Source organism: Scyliorhinus canicula, chromosome 17 (genome assembly GCF_902713615.1).
Source record: "Scyliorhinus canicula chromosome 17, sScyCan1.1, whole genome shotgun sequence".
NCBI classification, from domain to species: Eukaryota; Metazoa; Chordata; class Chondrichthyes; order Carcharhiniformes; family Scyliorhinidae; genus Scyliorhinus; species Scyliorhinus canicula.
The window spans coordinates 126,997,432-127,021,513 of NC_052162.1; the positions used below are offsets into that span (position 1 = coordinate 126,997,432).

The 24,082-nt window shown below is 47.0% G+C and overlaps 2 protein-coding genes across 2 annotated transcripts; both read right to left on the bottom strand.

The window, feature by feature from the left end:
* Positions 1-1,378: 1,378 nt before the first annotated feature.
* LOC119951611 (zinc finger protein 239-like) lies at positions 1,379-2,398 on the bottom strand. The gene is made up of 2 exons (XM_038774792.1): positions 2,388-2,398; positions 1,379-2,321 (listed from the first exon to the last, which is right to left on the bottom strand). Exons 1-2 carry the CDS (start codon positions 2,396-2,398, stop codon positions 1,544-1,546), a joined length of 789 nt encoding a protein of 262 aa, XP_038630720.1. The 3' UTR covers positions 1,379-1,543.
* A 19,387-nt stretch (positions 2,399-21,785) lies between these two features.
* LOC119952017 (zinc finger protein 239-like) lies at positions 21,786-22,886 on the bottom strand. The gene has a single exon (XM_038775482.1). The coding sequence runs from the start codon at positions 22,803-22,805 to the stop codon at positions 21,951-21,953; it is 855 nt and encodes a 284-aa protein (XP_038631410.1). The 5' UTR covers positions 22,806-22,886; the 3' UTR covers positions 21,786-21,950.
* Between the last annotated feature and the right edge of the window lie 1,196 nt (positions 22,887-24,082).

Below are 24,082 nucleotides of genomic sequence, written 5' to 3' on the forward strand. Positions count from 1 at the left end.
GGCTTGCAGCTACAGGGTGTGTTTACTTTCCTTTTAGATTTGGAGAAGCTGCAGTCACAGCAAGACGTGTCGGAATGTCTGCAAGCTCATGAATGTTCATTTGGTGATTTCAAACTGGTAACTGTTCTCAGCAGTGACATTCAACCTGATGTCTTTCTGTAAAAAGGGTTCTTTTTGTCTTATGGATGTTGCAAGGAAAGATTAACTCAGAGAGTACTGTATTCTTTGGGGGATTTATTGGTGTTGATCGTTGTTCAGATGTTTACTGTGGGTTTATAAAGTGTGAACTGGTTTCATAAATAAATTTTAGAGTGGGCCCATGTGCTCCCCATAGCCATAATCTATTAAAGGTCGTGGGTCAGGTGAACTCCATGATACACTTTGGGGTTCTCTAAACCAGGCATTGTCAAATTCAGGGTGCCACCCGGTGGGTATCGGGAGGGTCTCGGAGCCGTCTGTCGCGGCGCTCCAGATTGCGCAAATCTGCGTGCAACAGCTGCAGCAGCCGGCTGTTAATAACGCAGGCTGCAAGCTGCCTTCAAAATGGCCACAAACGTGTAAAAGAAATGTCGCAGTTTCTTGTTTTACAAGTTCGGGGGAGTATATTCATTTATGTTATTCATTTAATTTTTATTTTTTTCGTTTATTAATTTTTTCACAAGGTCGGTGGGTTTTATTTCATAAAATCTGACAGAAAAAAAAATGCCAACCTTTGGACAGATGGAGTCTCCATACTTTCCGACAGCGGAAGGCTTCACCTTCATCCACCAGGTTCCATTGGAGGAGCAGGTACGAGGGCCAAAGGGACCCAAAACCATTTCTTCCTTTTTAGTCAGCAGCAAACAAGGTCAGAGAAAATGGTGGGTCGCGCAGGTCGGCTGGGTTGGGTCGCGCAGGTCGGCTGGGTTGGGTCGCGCAGGTCGGCCGGGTTGGGTCCCGAAGATTGGCCGTTTGGTAAAAATGGATCCCGGGAAAAAAAGTTTGAAGAACACTGCTCTAAACCCTGGCCCATAACAAATATATCAAAGCCTTAGCAACAGCAACATTTAGCAACAAAAATGTATCAAAGCCTTAGCAACAGCAAGATTAATGCAAGCACCTTATATTTGTAGGATTGGTACATGTGGTGGGGGCACGTAGACATTTAATTAATATGATTAGTAAATCTTAAGTTATGACCAATGCTTGGATAACAAATAATTTTCTCAGTGATAGACAGATATTTGAATAAATCAGGAAGCTGCAGCTGAGAATTAGAAACAAATGAGAATAAATGAGGGATTAGACCATTGATCAGAATTTCATTAATAAGGCTTCGTGATTAAAGCTTTGTTCTGAACTGATACTTGAAGAAATTCTAAACCATCTATTGATTTTCTAACTCTCTTTATTATGTTTTGATGTATTATTGGATCTAAGATTTTATTAAGTTTTTTTTATTTAACAGAATCAAGGTGAATGTTTAGCAAATAAAGTTGTATTTTTAGACCCTGCATTCAACTGGACCTGTGACATTTATTTGAAGGTAAAATAAGAGGTCGTATCACAGCCTCTTCCCGATGTGAACCTGCTGGTGTTTGAGCAGGTAGGTTGACCGAATGAATCCCTTCCCACACTCGGAGCAGGTGAACGGCCTCTCCTTACTGTGAGTGTGCTGGTGTGACAGCCGGGAGGATGAATCGCTGAATCTCTTCCCACACTGAGAGCAGCTGAATGGCCTCTCCCCAGTGTGAACTCGATGGTGTATCTGCAGGTGAGATGACTGAGTGAATCCCTTCCCACACTGAGAGCAGGTGAACGGCCTCTCCCCAGTGTGAACGCGCTGGTGTGACCGCAGGCTGGATAAGTGAGAGAATCCTTTCTCACAATGAGAGCAGATGAATGGCCTCTCCCCAGTGTGAACTCGCTGGTGTACCTGCAGGTCGGATAACAGAGCAAATCCCTTCTCACAATGAGAGCAGGTGAATGGCCTCTCCCCAGTGTGAACTCGCTTGTGTCTCTGCAGGTTGGATAACTGAGCGAATCCCTTCCCACACACAGAGCAGGTGAAAGGCTTCTCCCCAGTGTGAACTCGCTGGTGTGTCCGCAGGTTGGATAAGTGAGCGAATCCCTTCTCACACTGAGAGCAGGTGAATGGCCTCTCCCCAGTGTGAACTCGCTGGTGTGTCTGCAGGTTAGATAACCGAATGAATCCCATCTCACACTGAGAGCAGGTGAACGGCCTCTCCCCAGTGTGAACGCGCTGGTGTATCCACAGGTTGGATAAGTAAGCGAATCCCTTCTCACACCGAGAGCAGGTGAATGGCCTCTCCCCAGTGTGACTGCGTCGATGAGCTTCCAGTCGTGATGGGGCTCTGTATCCCTTCCCACAGCCTCCACATTTCCACGGTTTCTCCATGGTGCGGGTGTCCGTGTGTCTCTCCAGGTTCACCGCCCAGTTGAGGCCTCGTCCACACACAGAACACGTGTACGGTCTCTCCCCGCTGTGAATGGTGTGATGTTTTCTCAGGCTGTGTAACTGGTTAAAGCTCTTTCCACAGTCCGCGCTCTGGAACTCTCTCACTCGGGTGTGTGTGTTTCGCTGCTTTTCCAGTTACACTGATGTTTAAAGCATTCTGAAGCAGACAGAACAGACAAACATTTCTCCTTCTCGATTTAAAGGCTGATGATATTCCCGTCCCGATGAATTGAGCGACGCTGTCGGATGTTGACGTGAAGTTTGCTTTGAGATTTGTGAATGTAAATCCTCACCTTCTGAGATCCTGTAAAAGGGGTTCACACAATCATCACTGTCAGTACAGGATAGACATTCAGAACAGACAATTCTAGTTTCTATGAACATTTAATCCTCTCTCCTTCCCAAAAGTCATCCAACACTCACTCCACCCAATATATATCCTCCCAATTCTTGTTGAGGTACGATTTAATTTGAGCAACAGATCCAGGGTCACTGTTTCATGTCCCAGACAGAGAGACCTTAAAATCTTTCTCCATTCTCCATTTATATCTATAGCAAAGTGGCCATAGTCCCAGATGACCATAGTCTGCTTTCCCCTTTGCGGGGAGAGCTGCCTGGTGGTGATTTAATCTGACCATCACCACACCTCAGGCTAGGGGCAAGGTTGAGAAAGTGGGCCTTCATGAATAACCTCAGCCAGTACGGGAATTGAACCCACGCTGTTGGTGTCGCTCTGCATCTCGAACCAACTGTCCAGCCGTCTGAGCTAAACTGTCCTCTGTGTATATAACTGAACTGATAATGAGCAATATACTGAACCCTATGTGGGAGGAGGATGTGAGAAATCTGGAACTGACAGACAATCTAAATGACGGAAGGGGAGGCAAAGTATTTCAAAAGGCGGGTGGGACCCACGCAGACACGGGGAGAATGTGCAAACTCCACACAGACAGTGACCCGGGGCCGGGATCGTACCCGGTCCTTCGGCACAGTGCTAGCCACTGCGCATGGTGCAGTGGTATTATCTTTGGATCAGTAATCCAGAGATCCAGGATAATGTTCTGGGGATAACAGCAAATTACTGCAGATGCTGGAATCTGAAACAAAAACAGAAAATACTGGACGATCGCAGCAGGTCTGACAATATCTGTGGGGAGAGAAGGGAGCTAACGTTTCCAGTCTGGATGACTCTTTGTCACAGCAGATGCTTTGTAAATGCTCTGGGGAGCAGGGTTCAAATCCCACCACAGCAGATGGTGCAATTTGAATTCAGTAAAAGTCTGGAATTAAAAGTCTGATGATGGCCATGGAACCATTGCCGATTGTCGTAAAAACCCAACTGGTTCGTTCATGTCATTTAGGGAAGGGAATCTGCCGTCCTTACCTGGTCCGGCCAACATGTGACCCCAGATCCACAGCTTACATAGAAATGTATTTTTAAAATGTAGTTTATAACAAACATGTATTAAAACTGGTTACCACAAATAAACAGCCCGGGAAACATACTTCCCAGCAATCAACTACACAGTTTGTACAAATTGTTTCCCTTTTCCACCCCCACCCACCCTGCGATGAACAGCTCCTCAAACACAGTCACAAACATACTCCACCTTTTCTCAAACCCCTCTGCAGAGCCCCTTAACTCATACGTTATCTTCTCCAACTGCTAGAATTCGTACACGTCACCCAACCAAGCTGCTACCCCCGGCGGCGATGCTGACCACCACTCTAGCAAAATTCGCCGCCATGTATCAGGGAGGCCACAACATCGGCCTTCCTCCTCTCCATGAGCTCCGGCTTCTCTGAAACCCCAAATATCGCCACCAAAGGGTCCGGGCACTATCCTCGCTAAGACCGCGAACACTTCCGCCCAGAATCTTCCCAATTTTACACAACCCCAAAACATGTGCGCGTGATTCGCTGGCCCCCGCCCACACCTCTCTCACTCATCTGCTACCCCCTGAAAAAACCCACTCATTCTCGCCCAAGTCATTTGCACCCACCACCTAGAGCTGCATCAGGCTCATCCTTGCACAAGAGGTCCCGTGCCTCATTCCATGCTCCCCAACTGATCTCCTCTCCCAACACATCCCCAAAGGTTCTCTCATAACTAGATTGCTAACTAATCCTTTCTCATTGCACAACACCTAATCCAAGATGGCCTGTTTCCTTGTTGGTTCATCACCATATTGGTCCAGAAAACCATCCCGTGTACACTCCAGAAATTCTTTCCCTATTGTAGTGACGAATTTACCTCACCCAATCAATATGCAGGTTAAAGTCACCCATAATCACAGATGTTCCTTTATCACATCCATCTCTGATTTCCTGTCTAATGCTATTCCCAACGTTACCAATGCAGTTTGAAAGTCTGTGTACCACACCAACGAATGTATTTCGCCTCTTGGTGTTTCTCAACTCGACCCATACAGTGGTTGCCTCTAAAATGCCCTCTGAATTGGAGGAAGAGGCAATGAAACTGACCAAATGAGCAACAACTGCATCCTTTGAATTAATTTTTTCTCCCTTTTTATAATATAAATTTAGTGTACGCAATCATTGTTTGCCAATTAAGGTGCAATTTAGTGTGGCCAATCCACCTAGCTTCCACATCTATGGGTTGTGGGGGCGAAACCCACCCAAACACGGGGAGAATGTGCAAACTCCACACAGACAGTGACCCAGAGCCGGGATTGAACCTGGGACCTCAACGCCGTGAGGCTGCAGTGCTAACCACAGAACCACCGTGCTGCCCCCGAATTAATATTGAAAAATTATTTTCCTGTCCCCTTAAATGTCAGCCATCTCCTGGGGAAAGCAGCCCTTTAATTGTGAACATTAGGAAAGAGACCATCATTTTAGCCAGACAAATAAATGTGTCAAGCTGAGGGAACAAAGGATGTCAATGTCTTTAAGAGAGAGAGAGACCTGGGCCAAGCTTTGCAGAGTCTGCACCCTCCCTGGATTCACTTCCTTTCCCTTCAGTTGCTGCAAGTGACCAATTGAAGGTGAGAATGAGAAAAGAAATGGAAAGGGGGAGAAAAGAAAGTGTTTTACTCACAGATGCTGGAGACAGGAGGAGGTTTCAGTCTGTGTGAAGCGCCATTTTCAGACACCGGAAGTCCGCGGTTTGATCTGAACGAAGAGAGTCCTTCCGGTTCTCCAATCTTCCCATTGGTCAACACCTCAGCCGGAAGGTCAGGGGGCGGGCTCTCAGACCCACATGCGCAGTCCCAGGGATGGGGAGGTCACTGAGCGGCTTCTCGCTCTGGCCCGAGCCGGTTGCCTGGAAACCTTGTCTGGAGGAGGTGGGCGGGGAACAAAGGCTCGGGCGGGGCTCCCGTGTCCGCGCCGAGCCTGCGCACTGGAACCCAGACGCGCCACCACGGAGCAGAGTGATTCCTATTGGCTGATCCTGGCAGGGTTTTTCTGTGACGTCACAATGCGGAGGTTGGACTAAAACTTCCTCCTCTGCAACATCTGGGAGGGAATCAATGTTTCCCCCTTTCCATTTCTTTCCTCATTCTGGGGGGACATTGGGGACTTGCAGCAACTGAAGGGAAAGGAAGTGAATCCAGTCTGTATATTACACACATTTTCTGTCCAGTAATGCAGACATATATCTGGCAGCCTGCAGGTAGATTTCCAGGTCTCTGTGTCCAGGACAGGAAGCAGTGACCAGGGATCTGTCAATCAGCCTGAATCAGCACCTTCAGGAGAATTGGGAGGGTGAATCTTAGAAAGAGGAGGGTGAGAATGGAGGGAGAGTGTGTGGGATGAAGCTTTTGAGGAATGAGAGGAAAGAATGTTCCAGAGAAACTAGAATTGTCTGTTCTGAATTTCTATCCTGTTCTGACAGCGATGACTTTTGTAAACTCCTTTGGGCCAATTCAGTGGCGAGAGACCGTACAAGTGTTCTCTGTGTGCACGAGGCTGGAACTGGTCATTGGACCTGGAGAAACACAAGGACACCACCACCATGGAGAAGCCGTGGAAATGTGGGGATTGTGGGAAAGGACTCAGGGATTGGATTCTGCTGCTGTTAATCACACCCAGGACTGTACCATGTTCATTGTGAGACTTGGTGAAGTGGGAGGGTTGGAGGGTTTCTTTCTGCTGAACTGGCCGGTCTCACAACTTCCAGTGGGCCGATATTCTTTTAAACTGGGAGAGCACATCTCCACTGAAATGATCTGCAAAAGCTGCTGATTTCAATTTATTTCATCCAGGATATTAAATAGTGTTTTTCCCCCATGGCAGGTAGATCCAAAATAAATACATTTGTCTCTGCTCTGTCGAGTCTGCAGTACGGGCCAGGAAAGGAGAGAATTCCACGGTTAGATCTTTGAAGGTGAACATGTGAATTCCTCACGAGAGACTGATTTTCAGTGAGATTGGCTGATGTTTACTGACGTCACGGTGAGATTTCCATGGACTCTGTCTTGGTCGCACCTGCCATTTATGGTGTAGTGTGTGTTCGAGCTCATTATATGTGTTTATTTACACGTCCCTCTATTCCACAGTGAAGGTTGGAATTTAAGGTAGATAACGTAAAGTATTTTATCTTTCTGACTTTGTATTGTAAATGTTATTTATGTTTGTTCACAAGCTGCGGAATCCTGTGGTTTTATTTGCCGACTGAGTGTTTTCAATCTCATAATTTTATCGATTTCATCAAAACATTCTTGGTTCTTAAGGGGTTTGCCCAAGAATCATAATATATATACGTATACTGAACCACTACACAAATCTATTGCTTAGTGATATGGGGGGATGCGCGGCGATTGGTCATGTCATAGAATCCCTACAGTGCAGAAGACGGCCATTCGGCTCATCAAGTCTGCACCGTCCCTCCGAAAGACCACCCTACCTCGGCCCAATCCCTCACCGATCCCAGTAACCCCACCTGATCGTTCAACACTGAGCGGCAACTTAGCATGACCAATCCAACTAAACCTGCACACCGTTGGTCAGTGGGAGGAAACCGGAGCACCCGGAGGAAACCCACACAGACACGGGAAGAATGTACAAACCCCACAGTCACCCGAGGCCGAAATCGAACCCAGAACCTCTCCCTCTTTGAGGCAACAGTGCTAACCACTATGTCACCCTATTGCTCCATGTCCTGGAACTCGCTGCCTCCGAGGGTGGTGGAAGTGGGGTTACGGGGATAGGCTGGGGGATTGGGCCGAGGTCAGGTGCTCTTTCAGAGTGTCGGTGCAGCCCCACTGGGCCGAATGGCCTCCTTCTGCCATTCCATGGGTGAATACGTCCTGCCGCGCATCAAGAAGGAGGCTCACCTCCGCTCGGGAAATCAGGGATGGGCAATAAATGCTGGCCTTGCCAGCGATGCTCCAATCCCGTGAAAGGATTAATTTGAAAAGCCATTGTTTCTGACATTGCACCCGTGACAAAGGAGGGCAACAAATGCACCACCCTGTCCCACTTTGGAACTCAAACATGTCTATGGCCTGGTCATCTCTTCCTGAACCTGACTGGCTTTCCTCTCCTGCCTCTCGCTCTCCTTGGAGATGCTCGGACCACAAAGGAGAACATTACCATCCCGGAAGGGGCTGTTAATGTTTGAAGAGAAATCTGAACAGCCAGCAATTCAGTGAATGACCTACGTCATAGAATGTCATGTTGCTCAACAAAAACACACCTTTATTGTATATATAAACTGAAAGTTAGCTCTCTTACCTCATCACTCGAGTTTATATCTTTATTCGGTGACTCCTTTACGCTTTACTCCCTTCCCAAGAGATTCCTTATCTCACAATAGCTTCTAAAGCTTATTCGCTTTCTTTAGGGACCAACCTGAAGATATGCCACAGCCCTCTGGAATTCACTTTATTTTCTCCCCAATTTCTCAGTTGGGATATTCAACTTTAAGTGATCTTTTGCTTGTGAAGGTTCCACTTCCTTCTTGATCTGACTTTGGACAGACCTGCTTTTTCTCAGTCTGTTCACACAGCTTCTTCACAGCTCTTTCCAAGCTGACTGCTTTCTGCCACATGGCTAACTGCCTCTCACTGTGGGGACCCCAGGAGATTTCTTCCTCTCGCTTCAAGCTAGGCAAATCTTCCAGCTCAGCTTCCTCTCCCACACCAAATTCCAAGACCAATGAAGGAACTTGTTGTTTGCCGACACATGACCAACAATCCGTTTGCTCATTGGCCAATCCCGTCCTTGGGCCACTTTACGAATATCACTCAGAAACTTTTTATGTTCAAGTGGAAAGGTTTGATGTTCCCATTTGGTCTGATCATCAAACAATTCGAAGGCCAGAATTCTCCAGCTGCTGTAATTCACCTGTCCCGCTGGCAGGGCACCCCCACCCGCAGGTTACCCCACGGCGTTGGGGGGGGGGGGGCTTCAATGGGAAATCCCAGTGACAGGCGGCAGGAACAGAGAATCTCACCACCCAGCGAACGGCACACTGCCGAGAAACACACGGCCGGGGGAACGGGGAATCCATCCCGAAATGTCCCAATTCTTCCTCATCCCATTCAGAATGAATTTAATTAGCTTCCTTGTGACTGATGTTGACAGCTTATCCAATTTTGGAATTAACTTTTTCTTTCTAATACTAACTCTTTTCTAAGTCTTTGAATCTCCCACGTGTCATGGACAGGAAGTGGGGGGCGGGGGGGGGGGGTCTTTCTCCAGTTAAAAACGGTGGGGTATTTTTCTCCAACCCTTCACTTTAGACATGTTCAAATCCTCAATCAATAACTTGCACAACAAACTCGGGGGATGGTGAAATAAAGTGGTTGCTTCATTTTTACACTAACACGTGCAAGAGGGGTTTTGCGATGGCTGCCCCCTTCCACACGCACACAATAAATGGAGGGGGGGGGGGGGCTGAGTGAAAAGGAAGCGTGATCAGGGATCGGGGTTCCTGCCTTCACTCTCCCCACTAGTGTCAGTGGGAGCTTCCCAACCTTGATCCTTGCCTGAGATTAAATCACCAGCAGTCAGCTCCCCCCACCCGCCCCTTAAAGGGGATATGCCTATGGTCATCTGGGACTATGGTGACTTTCCCATTTCCCTAGCTGGGGGAAAGAGCCTAGGTAGAGTGCTTGAGGGAAATGGGACTGACCGGTTTGCTTCACAGAGAGCCAGCATGGGATCAATGGGTTGAATGGCCTCCCTCTCTTCCCGAATGACTCTATGGTCTGAAGAGAACAATTTCAGCTGCTCCAGTAACTCCAGCTAACTGAAGTCCCTCATTCCTGGTGCCGTTCTCGTAAATCCCCTCAGCCCCCTCACTGAGTCCAGCAGAGAGAAACCCTCTGACCTTCCCACTTCACCAAGTGTCAGAATGAACATGGTTCAGTCCTGGATGTGATTAACAGCAGCAATAACAGCAGAGTCCAACCCCTGTCATCACTCGTGAACTCGCTGGTAGCTGCGCAGGGTGGATAACAGGGAAACCCTTCCCACACACACAGCAGATAAATGGCCAGATATTAACCGATTTATTGATGCCTTTAAGAATTAATGCAGTACATTTCTTAATTCAGAGCACAGACAGTGAATGGAATATCTACAAGGCTAATGTGCAAAGATAGTCATTATTTCAGATAATAAATAAGAACTGCTACGCAGGAATCTAACATTGTTTCATGAAAAGTTGCATAAAAGCCCCTTGTAAATAATAAACATTTGTTCCTCAACACAATCTGTAATGAAAATGTATCACAGCTTTAGCAACATTTAGTAATAAAAATGTGACATGTGAGAGTACCTTTAAGAAATGGTGTTTATCAGTGATGTCTGAGTGTGGGTGGAGCTGCCTGTCTGCTTTGACTTTCACTTTGGGCTTGCAGCTACAGGGTGTGTTTAGTTTCCTTTTAGATTTGGAGAAGCTGCAGTCACAGCAAGATGTGTCGGAATGTCTGCAAGCTCATGAATGTTCATTTGGTGATTTCAAACTGGTAACTGTTCTCAGCAGTGACATTCAACCTGATGTCTTTCTGTAAAAAGGGTTCTTTTTGTCTTATGGATGTTGCAAGAAAAGATTAACTGAGAGAGTACTGTATTCTTTGGGGGATTTATTGGTGTTGATCGTTGTTCAGATGTTTACTGTGGGTTTATAAAGTGTGAACTGGTTTCATAAATAAATTGTAGAGTGGGCCCGTGTGCTCCCCATAGCCATAGCCACAATCTATTAAAGGTCGTGGGTCAGGTGAATTCCATGATACACTTTGGGGTTCTCTAAACCAGGCATTGTCAAATTCAGGGTGCCACCCGGTGGGTATCGGGAGGGTCTCGGAGCCGTCTGTCGCGGCGCTCCAGATTGCGCAAATCTGCGTGCAACAGCTGCAGCAGCCGGCTGTTAATAACGCAGGCTGCAAGCTGCCTTCAAAATGGCCACAAACGTGTAAAAGAAATGTCGCAGTTTCTTGTTTTACAAGTTCGGGGGAGTATATTCATTTATGTTATTCATTTAATTTTTATTTTTTTCGTTTATTAATTTTTTCACAAGGTCGGTGGGTTTTATTTCATAAAATCTGACAGAAAAAAAAATGCCAACCTTTGGACAGATGGAGTCTCCATACTTTCCGACAGCGGAAGACTTCACCTTCATCCAACAGGTTCCATTGGAGGAGCAGGTACGAGGGCCAAAGGGACCCAAAACCATTTCTTCCTTTTTAGTCAGCAGCAAACAAGGTCAGAGAAAATGGTGGGTCGCGCAGGTCGGCTGGGTTGGGTCGCGAAGGTCGGCCGGGTTGGGTCCCGAAGATTGGCCGTTTGGTAAAAATGGATCCCGGGAAAAAAAGTTTGAAGAACACTGCTCTAAACCCTGGCCCATAACAAATATATCAAAGCCTTAGCAACACCAACATTTAGCAACAAAAATGTATCAAAGCCTTAGCAACAGCAAGATTAATGCAAGCACCTTATATTTGTAGGATTGGTACATGTGGTGGGGGCACGTAGACATTTAATTAATATGATTAGTAAATCTTAAGTTATGACCAATGCTTGGATAACAAATAATTTTCTCAGTGATAGACAGATATTTGAATAAATCAGGAATCTTCAGCTGAGAATTAGAAACCAATGAGAGTAAATGAGGGATTAGACCATTGATCAGAATTTCATTAATAAGGCTTCGTGATTAAAGCTTTGTTCTGAACTGATACTTGAAGAAATTCTAAACCATCTATTGATCTTCTAACTCTCTTTATTATGTTTTGATGTATTATTGGATCTAAGTTTTTATTAAGTTTTTTTATTTAACAGAATCAAGGTGAATGTTTAGCAAATAAAGTTGTATTTTTAGACACCTGCAATCAACTGGACCTGTGACATTTATTTGAAGGTAAAATAAGAGGTCGTATCACAGCCTCTTCCCGATGTGAACCTGCTGGTGTTTGAGCAGGTAGGTTGACCGAATGAATCCCTTCCCACACTCGGAGCAGGTGAACGGCCTCTCCTTACTGTGAGTGTGCTGGTGTGACAGCCGGGAGGATGAGTCGCTGAATCTCTTCCCACACTGAGAGCAGCTGAATGGCCTCTCCCCAGTGTGAACTCGCTGGTGATTCCGCAGGTGAGATGACTGAGTGAATCCCTTCCCACACTGAGAGCAGATGAATGGCCTCTCCCCAGTGTGAACGCGCTGGTGTGACCGCAGGCTGGATAAGTGAGCGAATCCTTTCTCACAATGAGAGCAGATGAATGGCCTCTCCCCAGTGTGAACTCGCTGGTGTATCTGCAGGTCGGATAACAGAGCAAATCCCTTCTCACAATGAGAGCAGGTGAATGGCCTCTCCCCAGTGTGAACCAATTTGTGTCTCTGCAGGTTGGATAACTGAGCGAATCCCTTCCCACACACAGAGCAGGTGAAAGGCTTCTCCCCAGTGTGAACTCGCTGGTGTGTCCGCAGGTTGGATAAGTGAGCGAATCCCTTCTCACACTGAGAGCAGGTGAATGGCCTCTCCCCAGTGTGAACTCGCTGGTGTGTCTGCAGGTTAGATAACCGAATGAATCCCATCTCACACTGAGAGCAGGTGAACGGCCTCTCCCCAGTGTGAACGCGCTGGTGTATCCACAGGTTGGATAAGTAAGCGAATCCCTTCTCACACCGAGAGCAGGTGAACGGCCTCTCCCCAGTGTGACTGCGTCGATGAGCTTCCAGTCGTGATGGGGCTCTGTATCCCTTTCCACAGTCCCCACATTTCCACGGTTTCTCCATGGTGCGGGTGTCCGTGTGTCTCTCCAGGTTCACCGCCCAGTTGAGGCCTCGTCCACACACAGAATACGTGTACGGTCTCTCCCCACTGTGAATGGTGTGATGTTTTTTCAGGCTGTGTAACTGGTTAGAGCTCTTTCCACAGTCAGTGCTCTGGAACACTCTCACTCGGGTGTGTGTGTCTCGGTGCTTTTCCAGTCACACTGATGGTTAAAGCATTCTGAAGCAGACAGAACAGACAAACATTTCTCCTTCTCGATTTAAAGGCTGATGATATTCCCGTCCCGATGAATTGAGCGACGCTGTCGGATGTTGACGTGAAGTTTGCTTTGAGATTTGTGAATGTAAATCCTCACCTTCTGAGATCCTGTAAAAGGGGTTTACACAATCATCACTGTCAGTACAGGATAGACATTCAGAACAGACAATTCTAGTTTCTATGAACATTCAATCCTCTCTCCTTCCCAAAAGTTATCCAACACTCACTCCACCCAATATATACCCTCACAATTCTTATTGAGGTACGATTTAATTTGAGCAACAGATCCATGGTCACTGTTTCATGTCCCAGACAGACCTTAAAACCTTTCTCCATTTGTATCTTTAGCAAAGTGGCCATAGTCCCAGATGACCATAGGCTGCTTTCCCCTTTGCGGGGAGAGCTGCCTGGTGGTGATTTAATCTGACCATCACCACACCTCAGGCGAGGGGCAAGGTTGAGAAAGTGGGCCTTCATGAATAACCTCAGCCAGTACGGGAATTGAACCCACGCTGTTGGCATCGCTCTGCATCTCGAACCAACTGTCCAGCCGTCTGAGCTAAACCGGCCCCTGTGTATCTAACTGAACTGATAATGAGCAATATACTGAACCCTATGTGGGAGGAGGATGTGAGAAATCTGGAACTGACAGACAATCTAAATGACGGAAGGGGAGGCAAAGTATTTCAAAAGGCGGGTGGGGCCCACGCAGACACGGGGAGAATGTGCAAACTCCACACGGACAGTGACCCGGGGCCGGGATCGTACCCGGTCCTTCGGCACAGTGCTAGCCACTGCGCATGGTGCAGTGGTATTATCTCTGGATCAGTAATCCAGAGATCCAGGATAATGTTCTGGGGAGAACAGCAAATTACTGCAGATGCTGGAATCTGAAACAAAAACAGAAAATACTGGACAATCGCAGCAGGTCTGACAATATCTGTGGGAGAGAAGGGAGCTAACGTTTCCAGTCTGGATGACTCTTTGTCACAGCAGATGCTTTGTAAATGCTCTGGGGAGCAGGGTTCAAATCCCACCACAGCAGATGGTGCAATTTGAAATCAGTAAAAGTCTGGAATTAAAAGTCTGATGATGACCATGGAATCATTGCCGATTGTCGTAAAAACCCAACTGGTTCGTTCATGTCATTTAGGGAAGGAAATCTGCCATCCTTACCTGGTCCGGCCTACATGTGACCCCAGATCAACAGCAATACAGAGAAATGTTTTTTTAAAATGTAGTTTATAACAAACATGTATTAAAACTGGTTACCACAAATAAACAGCACGGCAACATACTTCCCAGCAGTCAACTACACAGTTTGTACAAATTTTTTCCCTTTTCCACCCCCACCCACCCTACGATGAACAGCTCCTCAAACACAGTCACAAACATACTCCACCTTTTCTCAAACCCCTCTGCAGAGCCCCTTAACTCATACGTTATCTTCTCCAACTGCTAGAATTCGTACAGGTCACCCAACCAAGCTGCTACCCCCGGCGGCGATGCTGACCACCACTCTAGCAAAATTCGCCGCCATATATCAGGGAGGCGAAGGCCACAACATCGGCCTTCCTCCTCTCCATGAGCTCCGGCTTCTCTGAAACCCCAAATATCGCCACCAAAGGGTCCGGGCACTATCCTCGCTAAGACCGCGAACACTTCCGCCCAGAATCTTCCCAATTTTACACAACCCCAAAACATGTGCGCGTGATTCGCTGGCCCCCGCCCACACCTCTCTCACTCATCTGCTACCCCCTGAAAAAACCCACTCATTCTCGCCCAAGTCATTTGCACCCACCACCTAGAGCTGCATCAGGCTCATCCTTGCACAAGAGGTCCCGTGCCTCATTCCATGCTCCCCAACTGATCTCCTCTCCCAACACATCCCCAAAGGTTCTCTCATAACTAGATTGCTAACCAATCCTTTCTCATTGCACAACACCTAATCCAAGATGGCCTGTTTCCTTGTTGGTTCCTCACCATATTGGTCCACAAAACCATCCCGTGTACACTCCAGAAATTCTTTCCCTATTGTAGTGATGAATTTGCCTCACCCAATCTATATGCAGGTTAAAGTCACCCATAATCACAGATGTTCCTTTATCACATCCATCTCTGATTTCCTGTCTAATGCTATTCCCAACGTTACCAATGCAGTTTGAAAGTCTGTGTACCACACCAACGAATGTATTTTGCCTCTTGGTGTTTCTCAACTCGACCCATACAGTGGTTGCCTCTAAAATGCCCTCTGAATTGGAGGAAGAGGCAATGAAACTGACCAAATGAGCAACAACTGCATCCTTTGAATTAATTTTTTCTCCCTTTTTATAATATAAATTTAGTGTACGCAATCATTATTTGCCAATTAAGGTGCAATTTAATGTGGCCAATCCACCTAGCTTCCACATCTATGGGTTGTGGGGGCGAAACCCACGCAAACACGGGGAGAATGTGCAAACTCCACACAGACAGTGACCCAGAGCCGATATTGAACCTGGAACCTCGGTGCCGTGAGGCTGCAGTGCTAACCACAGAACCACCGTGCTGCCCCCGAATTAATATTGAAAAATTATTTTCCTGTCCCCTTAAATGTCAGCCATCTCCTGGGGAAAGCAGCCCTTTAATTGTGAACATTGGGAAAGAGACCATCATTTTAGCCAGACAAATAAATGTGTCAAGCTGAGGGAACAAAGGATGTCAATGTCTTTAAGAGAGAGAGAGACCTGGGCCAAGCTTTCCAGAGTCTGCACCCTCCCTGGATTCACTTCCTTTCCCTTCAGTTGCTGCAAGTGACCAATTGAAGGTGAGAATGAGAAAAGAAATGGAAAGGGGGAGAAAAGAAAGTGTTTTACTCACAGATGTTGGAGACAGGAAGAGGTTTCAGTCTGTGTGAAGCGCCATTTTCAGACACCGGAAGTCTGCGGTTTGATCTGAACGAAGAGAGTCCTTCGGTTCTCCAATCTTCCCATTGGTCAACACCTCAGCCGGAAGGTCAGGGGGCGGGCTCTCAGACCCACATGCGCAGTCCCAGGGATGGGGAGGTCACTGAGCGGCCTCTCGCTCTGGCCCGAGCCGTCTGCCGGTTGCCTGGAAACCTTGTCTGGAGGAGGTGGGCGGGCAACAAAGGCTCGGGCGGGGCTCCCGTGTTCGCGCCGAGCCTGCGCACTGGAACCCAGACGCGCCACCACGGAGCACAGTGATCTCTATTGGCTGATTCACGCAGGGTTTTTCTGTGACGTCACAATGCGGAGGTTGGACTAAAACTTCCTCCTCTGCAACATCTGGGAGGGAATCAATGTTTCCCCCTTTCCATTTCTTTCCTCATTCTGGGGGGACATTGGGGACTTGCAGCAACTGAAGGGAAAGGAAGTGAATCCAGTCTGTATATTACACACATTTTCAGTCCAGTAATGTAGACAGACATCTGTCTGGCAGCCTGCAGGAAGATTTTCAGGTCTCTGTGTTCAGGACTGGAAGCAGTGAGCAGGGATCTGTCAGTCAGCCTGAATCAGCACCTTCAGGAGAATTGGGAGGGTGAATATTAGAAAGAGGAGGGTGAGAATGGAGGGAGAGTGTGTGGGATGAAGCTTTTGAGGAATGAGAGGAAATAATGTTCCAGAGAAACTAGAATTGTCGGTTCTGAATTTCTATCCTGTTCTGACAGCGATGACTTTTGTAAACTCCTTTGGGCCAATTCAGTGGCGAGAGACCGTACAAGTGTTCTCTGTGTGCACGAGGCTGGAACTGGTCATTGGACCTGGAGAAACACAAGGACACCACCACCATGGAGAAGCCGTGGAAATGTGGGGATTGTGGGAAGGGACTCAGGGATTGGATTCTGCTGCTGTTAATCACACCCAGGACTGTACCATGTTCATTGTGAGACTTGGTGAAGTGGGAGGGTTGGAGGGTTTCTTTCTGCTGAACTGGCCGGTCTCACATCTTCCAGTGGGCCGATATTCTTTTAAACTAGGAGAGCACATCTCCACTGAAATGATCTGCAAAAGCTGCTGATTTCAATTTATTTCATCCAGGATATTAAATAGTGTTTTTCCCCCATGGCAGGTAGATCCAAAATAAATACAGTTGTCTCTGCTCTGTCGAGTCTGCAGTACGGGCCAGGAAAGGAGAGAATTCCACGGTTAGATCTTTGAAGGTGAACATGTGAATTCCTCACGAGAGACTGATTTTCAGTGAGATTGGCTGATGTTTACTGACGTCACGGTGAGATTTCCATGGACTCTGTCTTGGTCGCACCTGCCATTTATGGTGTAGTGTGTGTTCGAGCACATTACATGTGTTTATTTACACGTCCCTCTATTCCACAGTGAAGGTTGGAATTTAAGGTAGATAACGTAAAGTATTTTATCTTTCTGACTTTGTATTGTAAATGTTATTTATGTTTGTTCACAAGCTGCGGAATCCTGTGGTTTTATTTGCCGACTGAGTGTTTTCAATCTCAAAATTTTATCGATTTCATCAAAACATTCTTGGTTCTTAAGGGGTTTGCCCAAGAATCATAATATATATACGTATACTGAACCACTACACAAATCTATTGCTTAGTGATATGGGGGGATGCGCAGCGATTGGTCATGTCATAGAATCCTAACAGTGCAGAAGACAGGCATTCAGCTCATCAAGTCTGCACTGTCCCTCCGAAAGACCACCCTACCTCGGCCCAATCCCTCACCTATCCCAGTAACCCCACCTGATCGTTCAACACTGAGTGGCAACTTAGCATGACCAATCCAACTTAACCTGCACATCTTTGGACAGTGGGAAGAAACCGGAGCACCCGGAGGAAACCCACATAGACACGGGAAGAATGCGCAAACCCAACAGTCATCCGAGGCCGGAATCGAACCCAGAGCCTCTCCCTCTTTGAGGCAACAGTGCTAACCACTATGTCACCCTATTGCTCCATGTCCTGGAACTCGCTGCCTCCGAGGGTGGTGGAAGTGGGGTTACGGGGATAGGCTGGGGGATTGGGCCGAGGTCAGGTGCTCTTTCAGAGTGTCGGTGCAGCCCCACTGGGCCGAATGGCCTCCTTCTGCCATTCCATGGGTGAATACGTCCTGCCGCACACCAAGAAGGCGGCTCACCTCCGCTCGGGAAATCAGGGATGGGCAATAAATGCTGGCCTTGCCAGTGATGCTCCAATCCCTTGAAAGGATTAATTTGAAAAGCCTTTGTTTCTGACATTGCACCCGTGACAAAGGAGGGCAACAAATGCACCACCCTGTCCCACTTTGGAACATGACTATGACCTGGTCATCTCTTCCTGAACCTGACTGGCTTTCCTCTCCTGCCTCTCGCTCTCCTTGGAGATGCTCGGGCCACAAAGGAGAACATTACCATCCCGGAAGGGGCTGTTAATGTTTGAAGAGAAGTCTGAACAGCCAGCAATTCAGTGAATGACCTACGTCATAGAATGTCATGTTGCTCAACAAAAACACACCTTTAATGTATATATAAACTGAAAGTTAGCTCTCTTACCTCATCACTCGAGTTTATATCTTTATTCGGTGACTCCTTTACGCTTTACTCCCTTCCCAAGAGATTCCTTATCTCACAAAAGCTTCTAAAGCTTATTCGCTTTCTCTAGGGACCAACCTGAAGATATGTCACAGCCCTCTGGAATTAACTTTATTTTCTCCCCAATTTTTCAGTTGGGATATTCAACTTTAAGTGATCTTTTGCTTGTGAAGGTTCCACTTCCTTCTTGATCTGACTTTGGACAGACCTGCTTTTTCTCAGTCAGTTCACACAGCTTCTTCACAGCTCTTTCCAAGCTGACTGCTTTCTGCCACATGGCTAACTGCCTCTCACTGTGGGGACCCCAGGAGATTTCTTCCTCTCGCTTCAAGCTGGGCAAATCTTCCAACTCAGCTTCCCCTCCCACACCAAATTCCAAGACCAATGAAGGAACTTGTTTGCCGACACATGACCAACAATCCGTTTGCTCATTGGCCAATCCCGTCCTTGGGCCACTTTATGAATATCACTCAGAAGCTTTTTATGTTCAAGTGGAAAGGTTTGATGTTCCCATTTGGTCTGGTCATCAAACAATTCGAAGGCCAGAATTCTCCAGCTGCTGTAATTCACCTGTCCCGCTGGCAGGGCACCCCCGCCCGCAGGTTACCCCACGGCATGGGGGGGGGGGGGGGGCTTCAATGGGAAATCCCAGTGACAGGCGGCAGGAACAGAGAATCTCACCACCCAGCGAACGGCACACTGCCGAGAAACACACGGCCGGGGGAACGGGGAATCCATCCCGAAATGTCCCAATTCTTCCTCATCCCATTCAGAATGAATTTCATTTGCTTCCTTGTGACTGATGTTGACAGCTTATCCAATTTTGGAATTTACTTTTTCTTTCTAATACTAACTCTTTTCTAAGTCTTTGAATCTCCCACGTGTCATGGACAGGAAGTTGGGGGGGGGGGGGGGGGGGGGTCTTTCTCCAGTTAAAAATGGTGGGGTATTTTTCTCCAACCCTTCACTTTAGACATGTTCAAATCCTCGATCAATAACTTGCACAACAAACTCGGGGGATGGTGAAATAAAGTGGTTGCTTCATTTTTACACACCTACACGTGTGCAAGAGGGGTTTTGCGATGGCTGCCCCCTTGTTAAATTACCAGCAGTCAGCACCCCCCACCCGCCCCTTAAAGGGGATATGCCTATGGTCATCTGGGACTATGGTGACTTTCCCATTTACCTAGCTGGGGAAAAGAGCCTAGGTAGAGTGCTTGAGGGAAATGGGACTGACCGGTTTGCTCCACAGAGAGCCAGCATGGGATCAATGGGTTGAATGGCCTCCCTCTCTTCCCGAATGACTCTATGGTCTGAAGAGAACAATTTCAGCTGCTCCACTCTCTCCAACTAACTGAAGTCCCTCATTCCAGGTGCCGTTCTCGTAAATCTCCTCAGCCCCCTCACTGAGTCCAGCAGAGAGAAACCCTCTGACCCTCCCACTTCACCAAGTGTCAGAATGAACATGGTTCAGTCCTGGGTGTGATTAACAGCAGCAATAACAGCAGAGTCCAACCCCTGTCATCACTCGTGAACTCGCTGGTAGCTGCGCAGGGTGGATAACAGGGAAACCTTTCCCACACACACAGCAGATAAATGGCCAGATATTAACCGATTTATTGATGCCTTTAAGAATTAATGCAGTACATTTCTTAATTCAGAGCACAGACAGTGAATGGAATATCTACAAGGCTAATGTGCAAAGATAGTCATTATTTCAGATAATAAATAAGAACTGCTACGCAGGAATCTAACATTGTTTCATGAAAAGTTGCATAAAAGCCCCTTGTAAATAATAAACATTTGTTCCTCAACACAATCTGTAATGAAAATGTATCACAGCTTTAGCAACATTTAGTAATAAAAATGTGACATGTGAGAGTACCTTTAAGAAATGGTGTTTATCAGTGATGTCAGAGTGTGGGTGGAGCTGCCTGTCTGCTTTGACTTTCACTTTGGGCTTGCAGCTACAGGGTGTGTTTACTTTCCTTTTCGATTTGGAGAAGCTGCAGTCACAGCAAGATGTGTCGGAATGTCTGCAAGCTCATGAATGTTCATTTGGTGATTTCAAACTGGTAACTGTTCTCAGCAGTGACATTCAACCTGATGTCTTTCTGTAAAAAGGGTTCTTTTTGTCTTATGGATGTTGCAAGGAAAGATTAACTCAGAGAGTACTGTATTCTTTGGGGGATTTATTGGTGTTGATCGTTGTTCAGATGTTTACTGTGGGTTTATAAAGTGTGAACTGGTTTCATAAATAAATTGTAGAGTGGGCCCGTGTGCTCCCCATAGCCATAGCCACAATCTATTAAAGGTCGTGGGTCAGGTGAACTCCATGATACACTTTGGGGTTCTCTAAACCAGGCATTGTCAAACTCAGGGTGCCACCCGGTGGGTATCGGGAGGGCGGTGGAGCCGTCTGTCGCGGCGCTCCAGATTGCGCAAATCTGCGTGCAACAGCTGCAGCAGCCGGCTGTTAATAACGCAGGCTGCAAGCTGCCTTCAAAATGGCCACGAACGTGTAAAAGAAATGTCGCAGTTTCTTGTTTTACAAGTTCGGGGGAGTATATTCATTTATTTATTTATTTTATTCATTTAATTTTTATTTTTTTCATTTATTTATTTTTTCACAAGGTCGGTGGGTTTTATTTCATAAAATCTGACAGAAAAAAAAATTCAGAACTTTGGACAGATGGAGTCTCCATACTTTCCGACAGCGGAAGGCTTCACCTTCATCCAACAGGTTCCATTGGAGGAGCAGGTACGAGGACAAAGGGACCCAAAACCATTTCTTCCTTTTTAGTCAGCAGCAAACAAGGTCAGAGAAAATGTTGGGTCGCGCAGGTCGGCTGGGTTGGGTCGCGAAGGTCGGCCGGGTTGGGTCCCGAAGATTGGCCGTTTGGTAAAAATGGATCCCGGGAAAAAAAGTTTGAAGAACACTGCTCTAAACCCTGGCCCATAACAAATATATCAAAGCCTTAGCAACACCAACATTTAGCAACAAAAATGTATCAAAGCCTTAGCAACAGCAAGATTAATGCAAGCACCTTATATTTGTAGGATTGGTACATGTGGTGGGGGCACGTAGACATTTAATTAATATGATTAGTAAATCTTAAGTTATGACCAATGCTTGGATAACAAATAATTTTCTCAGTGATAGACAGATATTTGAATAAATCAGGAATCTTCAGCTGAGAATTAGAAACCAATGAGAGTAAATGAGGGATTAGACCATTGATCAGAATTTCATTAATAAGGCTTCGTGATTAAAGCTTTGTTCTGAACTGATACTTGAAGAAATTCTAAACCATCTATTGATTTTCTAACTCTCTTTATTATGTTTTGATGTATTATTGGATCTAAGTTTTTATTAAGTTTTTTTATTTAACAGAATCAAGGTGAATGTTTAGCAAATAAAGTTGTATTTTTAGATACCTGCAATCAACTGGACCTGTGACATTTATTTGAAGGTAAAATAAGAGGTCGTATCACAGCCTCTTCCCGATGTGAACCTGCTGGTGTTTGAGCAGGTAGGTTGACCGAATGAATCCCTTCCCACACTCGGAGCAGGTGAACGGCCTCTCCTTACTGTGAGTGTGCTGGTGTGACAGCCGGGAGGATGAATCGCTGAATCTCTTCCCACACTCAGAGCAGCTGAATGGCCTCTCCCCAGTGTGAACTCGCTGGTGATTCCGCAGGTGAGATGACTGAGTGAATCCCTTCCCACACTGAGAGCAGGTGAACGGCCTCTCCCCAGTGTGAACGCGCTGGTGTGACCGCAGGCTGGATAAGTGAGCGAATCCTTTCTCACAATGAGAGCAGATGAATGGCCTCTCCCCAGTGTGAACTCGCTGGTGTATCTGCAGGTCGGATAACAGAGCAAATCCCTTCTCACAATGAGAGCAGGTGAATGGCCTCTCCCCAGTGTGAACCCGTTTGTGTCTCTGCAGGTTGGATAACTGAGCGAATCCCTTCCCACACACAGAGCAGGTGAAAGGCTTCTCCCCAGTGTGAACTCGCTGGTGTGTCCGCAGGTTGGATAAGTGAGCGAATCCCTTCTCACACTGAGAGCAGGTGAATGGCCTCTCCCCAGTGTGAACTCGCTGGTGTGTCTGCAGGTTAGATAACCGAATGAATCCCATCTCACACTGAGAGCAGGTGAACGGCCTCTCCCCAGTGTGAACGCGCTGGTGTATCCACAGGTTGGATAAGTAAGCGAATCCCTTCTCACACCGAGAGCAGGTGAAGGGCCTCTCCCCAGTGTGACTGCGTCGATGAGCTTCCAGTCGTGATGGGGCTCGGTAGCCCTTCCCACAGTCCCCACATTTCCACGGTTTCTCCATGGTGCAGGTGTCCGTGTGTCTCTCCAGGTTCACCGCCCAGTTGAGGCCTCGTCCACACACAGAACACGTGTACGGTCTCTCCCTGCTGTGAATGGTGTGATGTTTTTTCAGGCTGTGTAACTGGCTAGAGCTCTTTCCACAGTCAGTGCTCTGGAACACTCTCACTCGGGTGTGTGTGTCTCGGTGCTTTTCCAGTCACACTGACGTTTAAAGCATTCTGAAGCAGACAGAACAGACAAACATTTCTCCTTCTCGATTTAAAGGCTGATGATATTCCCGTCCCGATGAATTGAGCGACGCTGTCGGATGTTGACGTGAAGTTTGCTTTGAGATTTGTGAATGTAAATCCTCACCTTCAGAGATCCTGTAAAAGGGGTTTACACAATCATCACTGTCAGTACAGGATAGACATTCAGAACAGACAATTCTAGTTTCTATGAACATTCAATCCTCTCTCCTTCCCAAAAGTCATCCAACACTCACTCCACCCAATATATACCCTCACAATTCTTGTTGAGGTACGATTTAATTTGAGCAACAGATCCATGGTCACTGTTTCATGTCCCAGACAGAGAGACCTTAAAATCTTTCTCCATTCTCCATTTATATCTATAGCAAAGTGGCCATTGTCCCAGATGACCATAGTCTGCTTTCCCCTTTGCGGGGAGAGCTGCCTGGTGGTGATTTAATCTGACCATCACCACACCTCAGGCGAGGGGCAAGGTTGAGAAAGTGGGCCTTCATGAATAACCTCAGCCAGTACGGGAATTGAACCCACGCTGTTGGCGTCGCTCTGCATCTCGAACCAACTGTTCAGCCGTCTGAGCTAAACCGGCCCCTGTGTATATAACTGAACTGATAATGAGCAATATACTGAACCCTATGGGGGAGGAGGATGTGAGAAATCTGGAACCGACAGACAATCTAAATGACGGAAGGGGAGGCAAAGTATTTCAAAAGGCGGGTGGGGCCCACGCAGACACGGGGAGAATGTGCAAACTCCACACAGACAGTGACCCGGGTCCGGGATCGAACCCGGTCCTTCGGCACAGTGCTAGCCACTGCACATGGTGCAGTGGTATTATCTCTGGATCAGTAATCCAGAGATCCAGGATAATGTTCTGGGGATAACAGCAAATTACTGCAGATGCTGGAATCTGAAACAAAAACAGAAAATACTGGACAATCGCAGCAGGTCTGACAATATCTGTGGGGAGAGAAGGGAGCTAACGTTTCCAGTCTGGATGACTCTTTGTCACAGCAGATGCTTTGTAAAT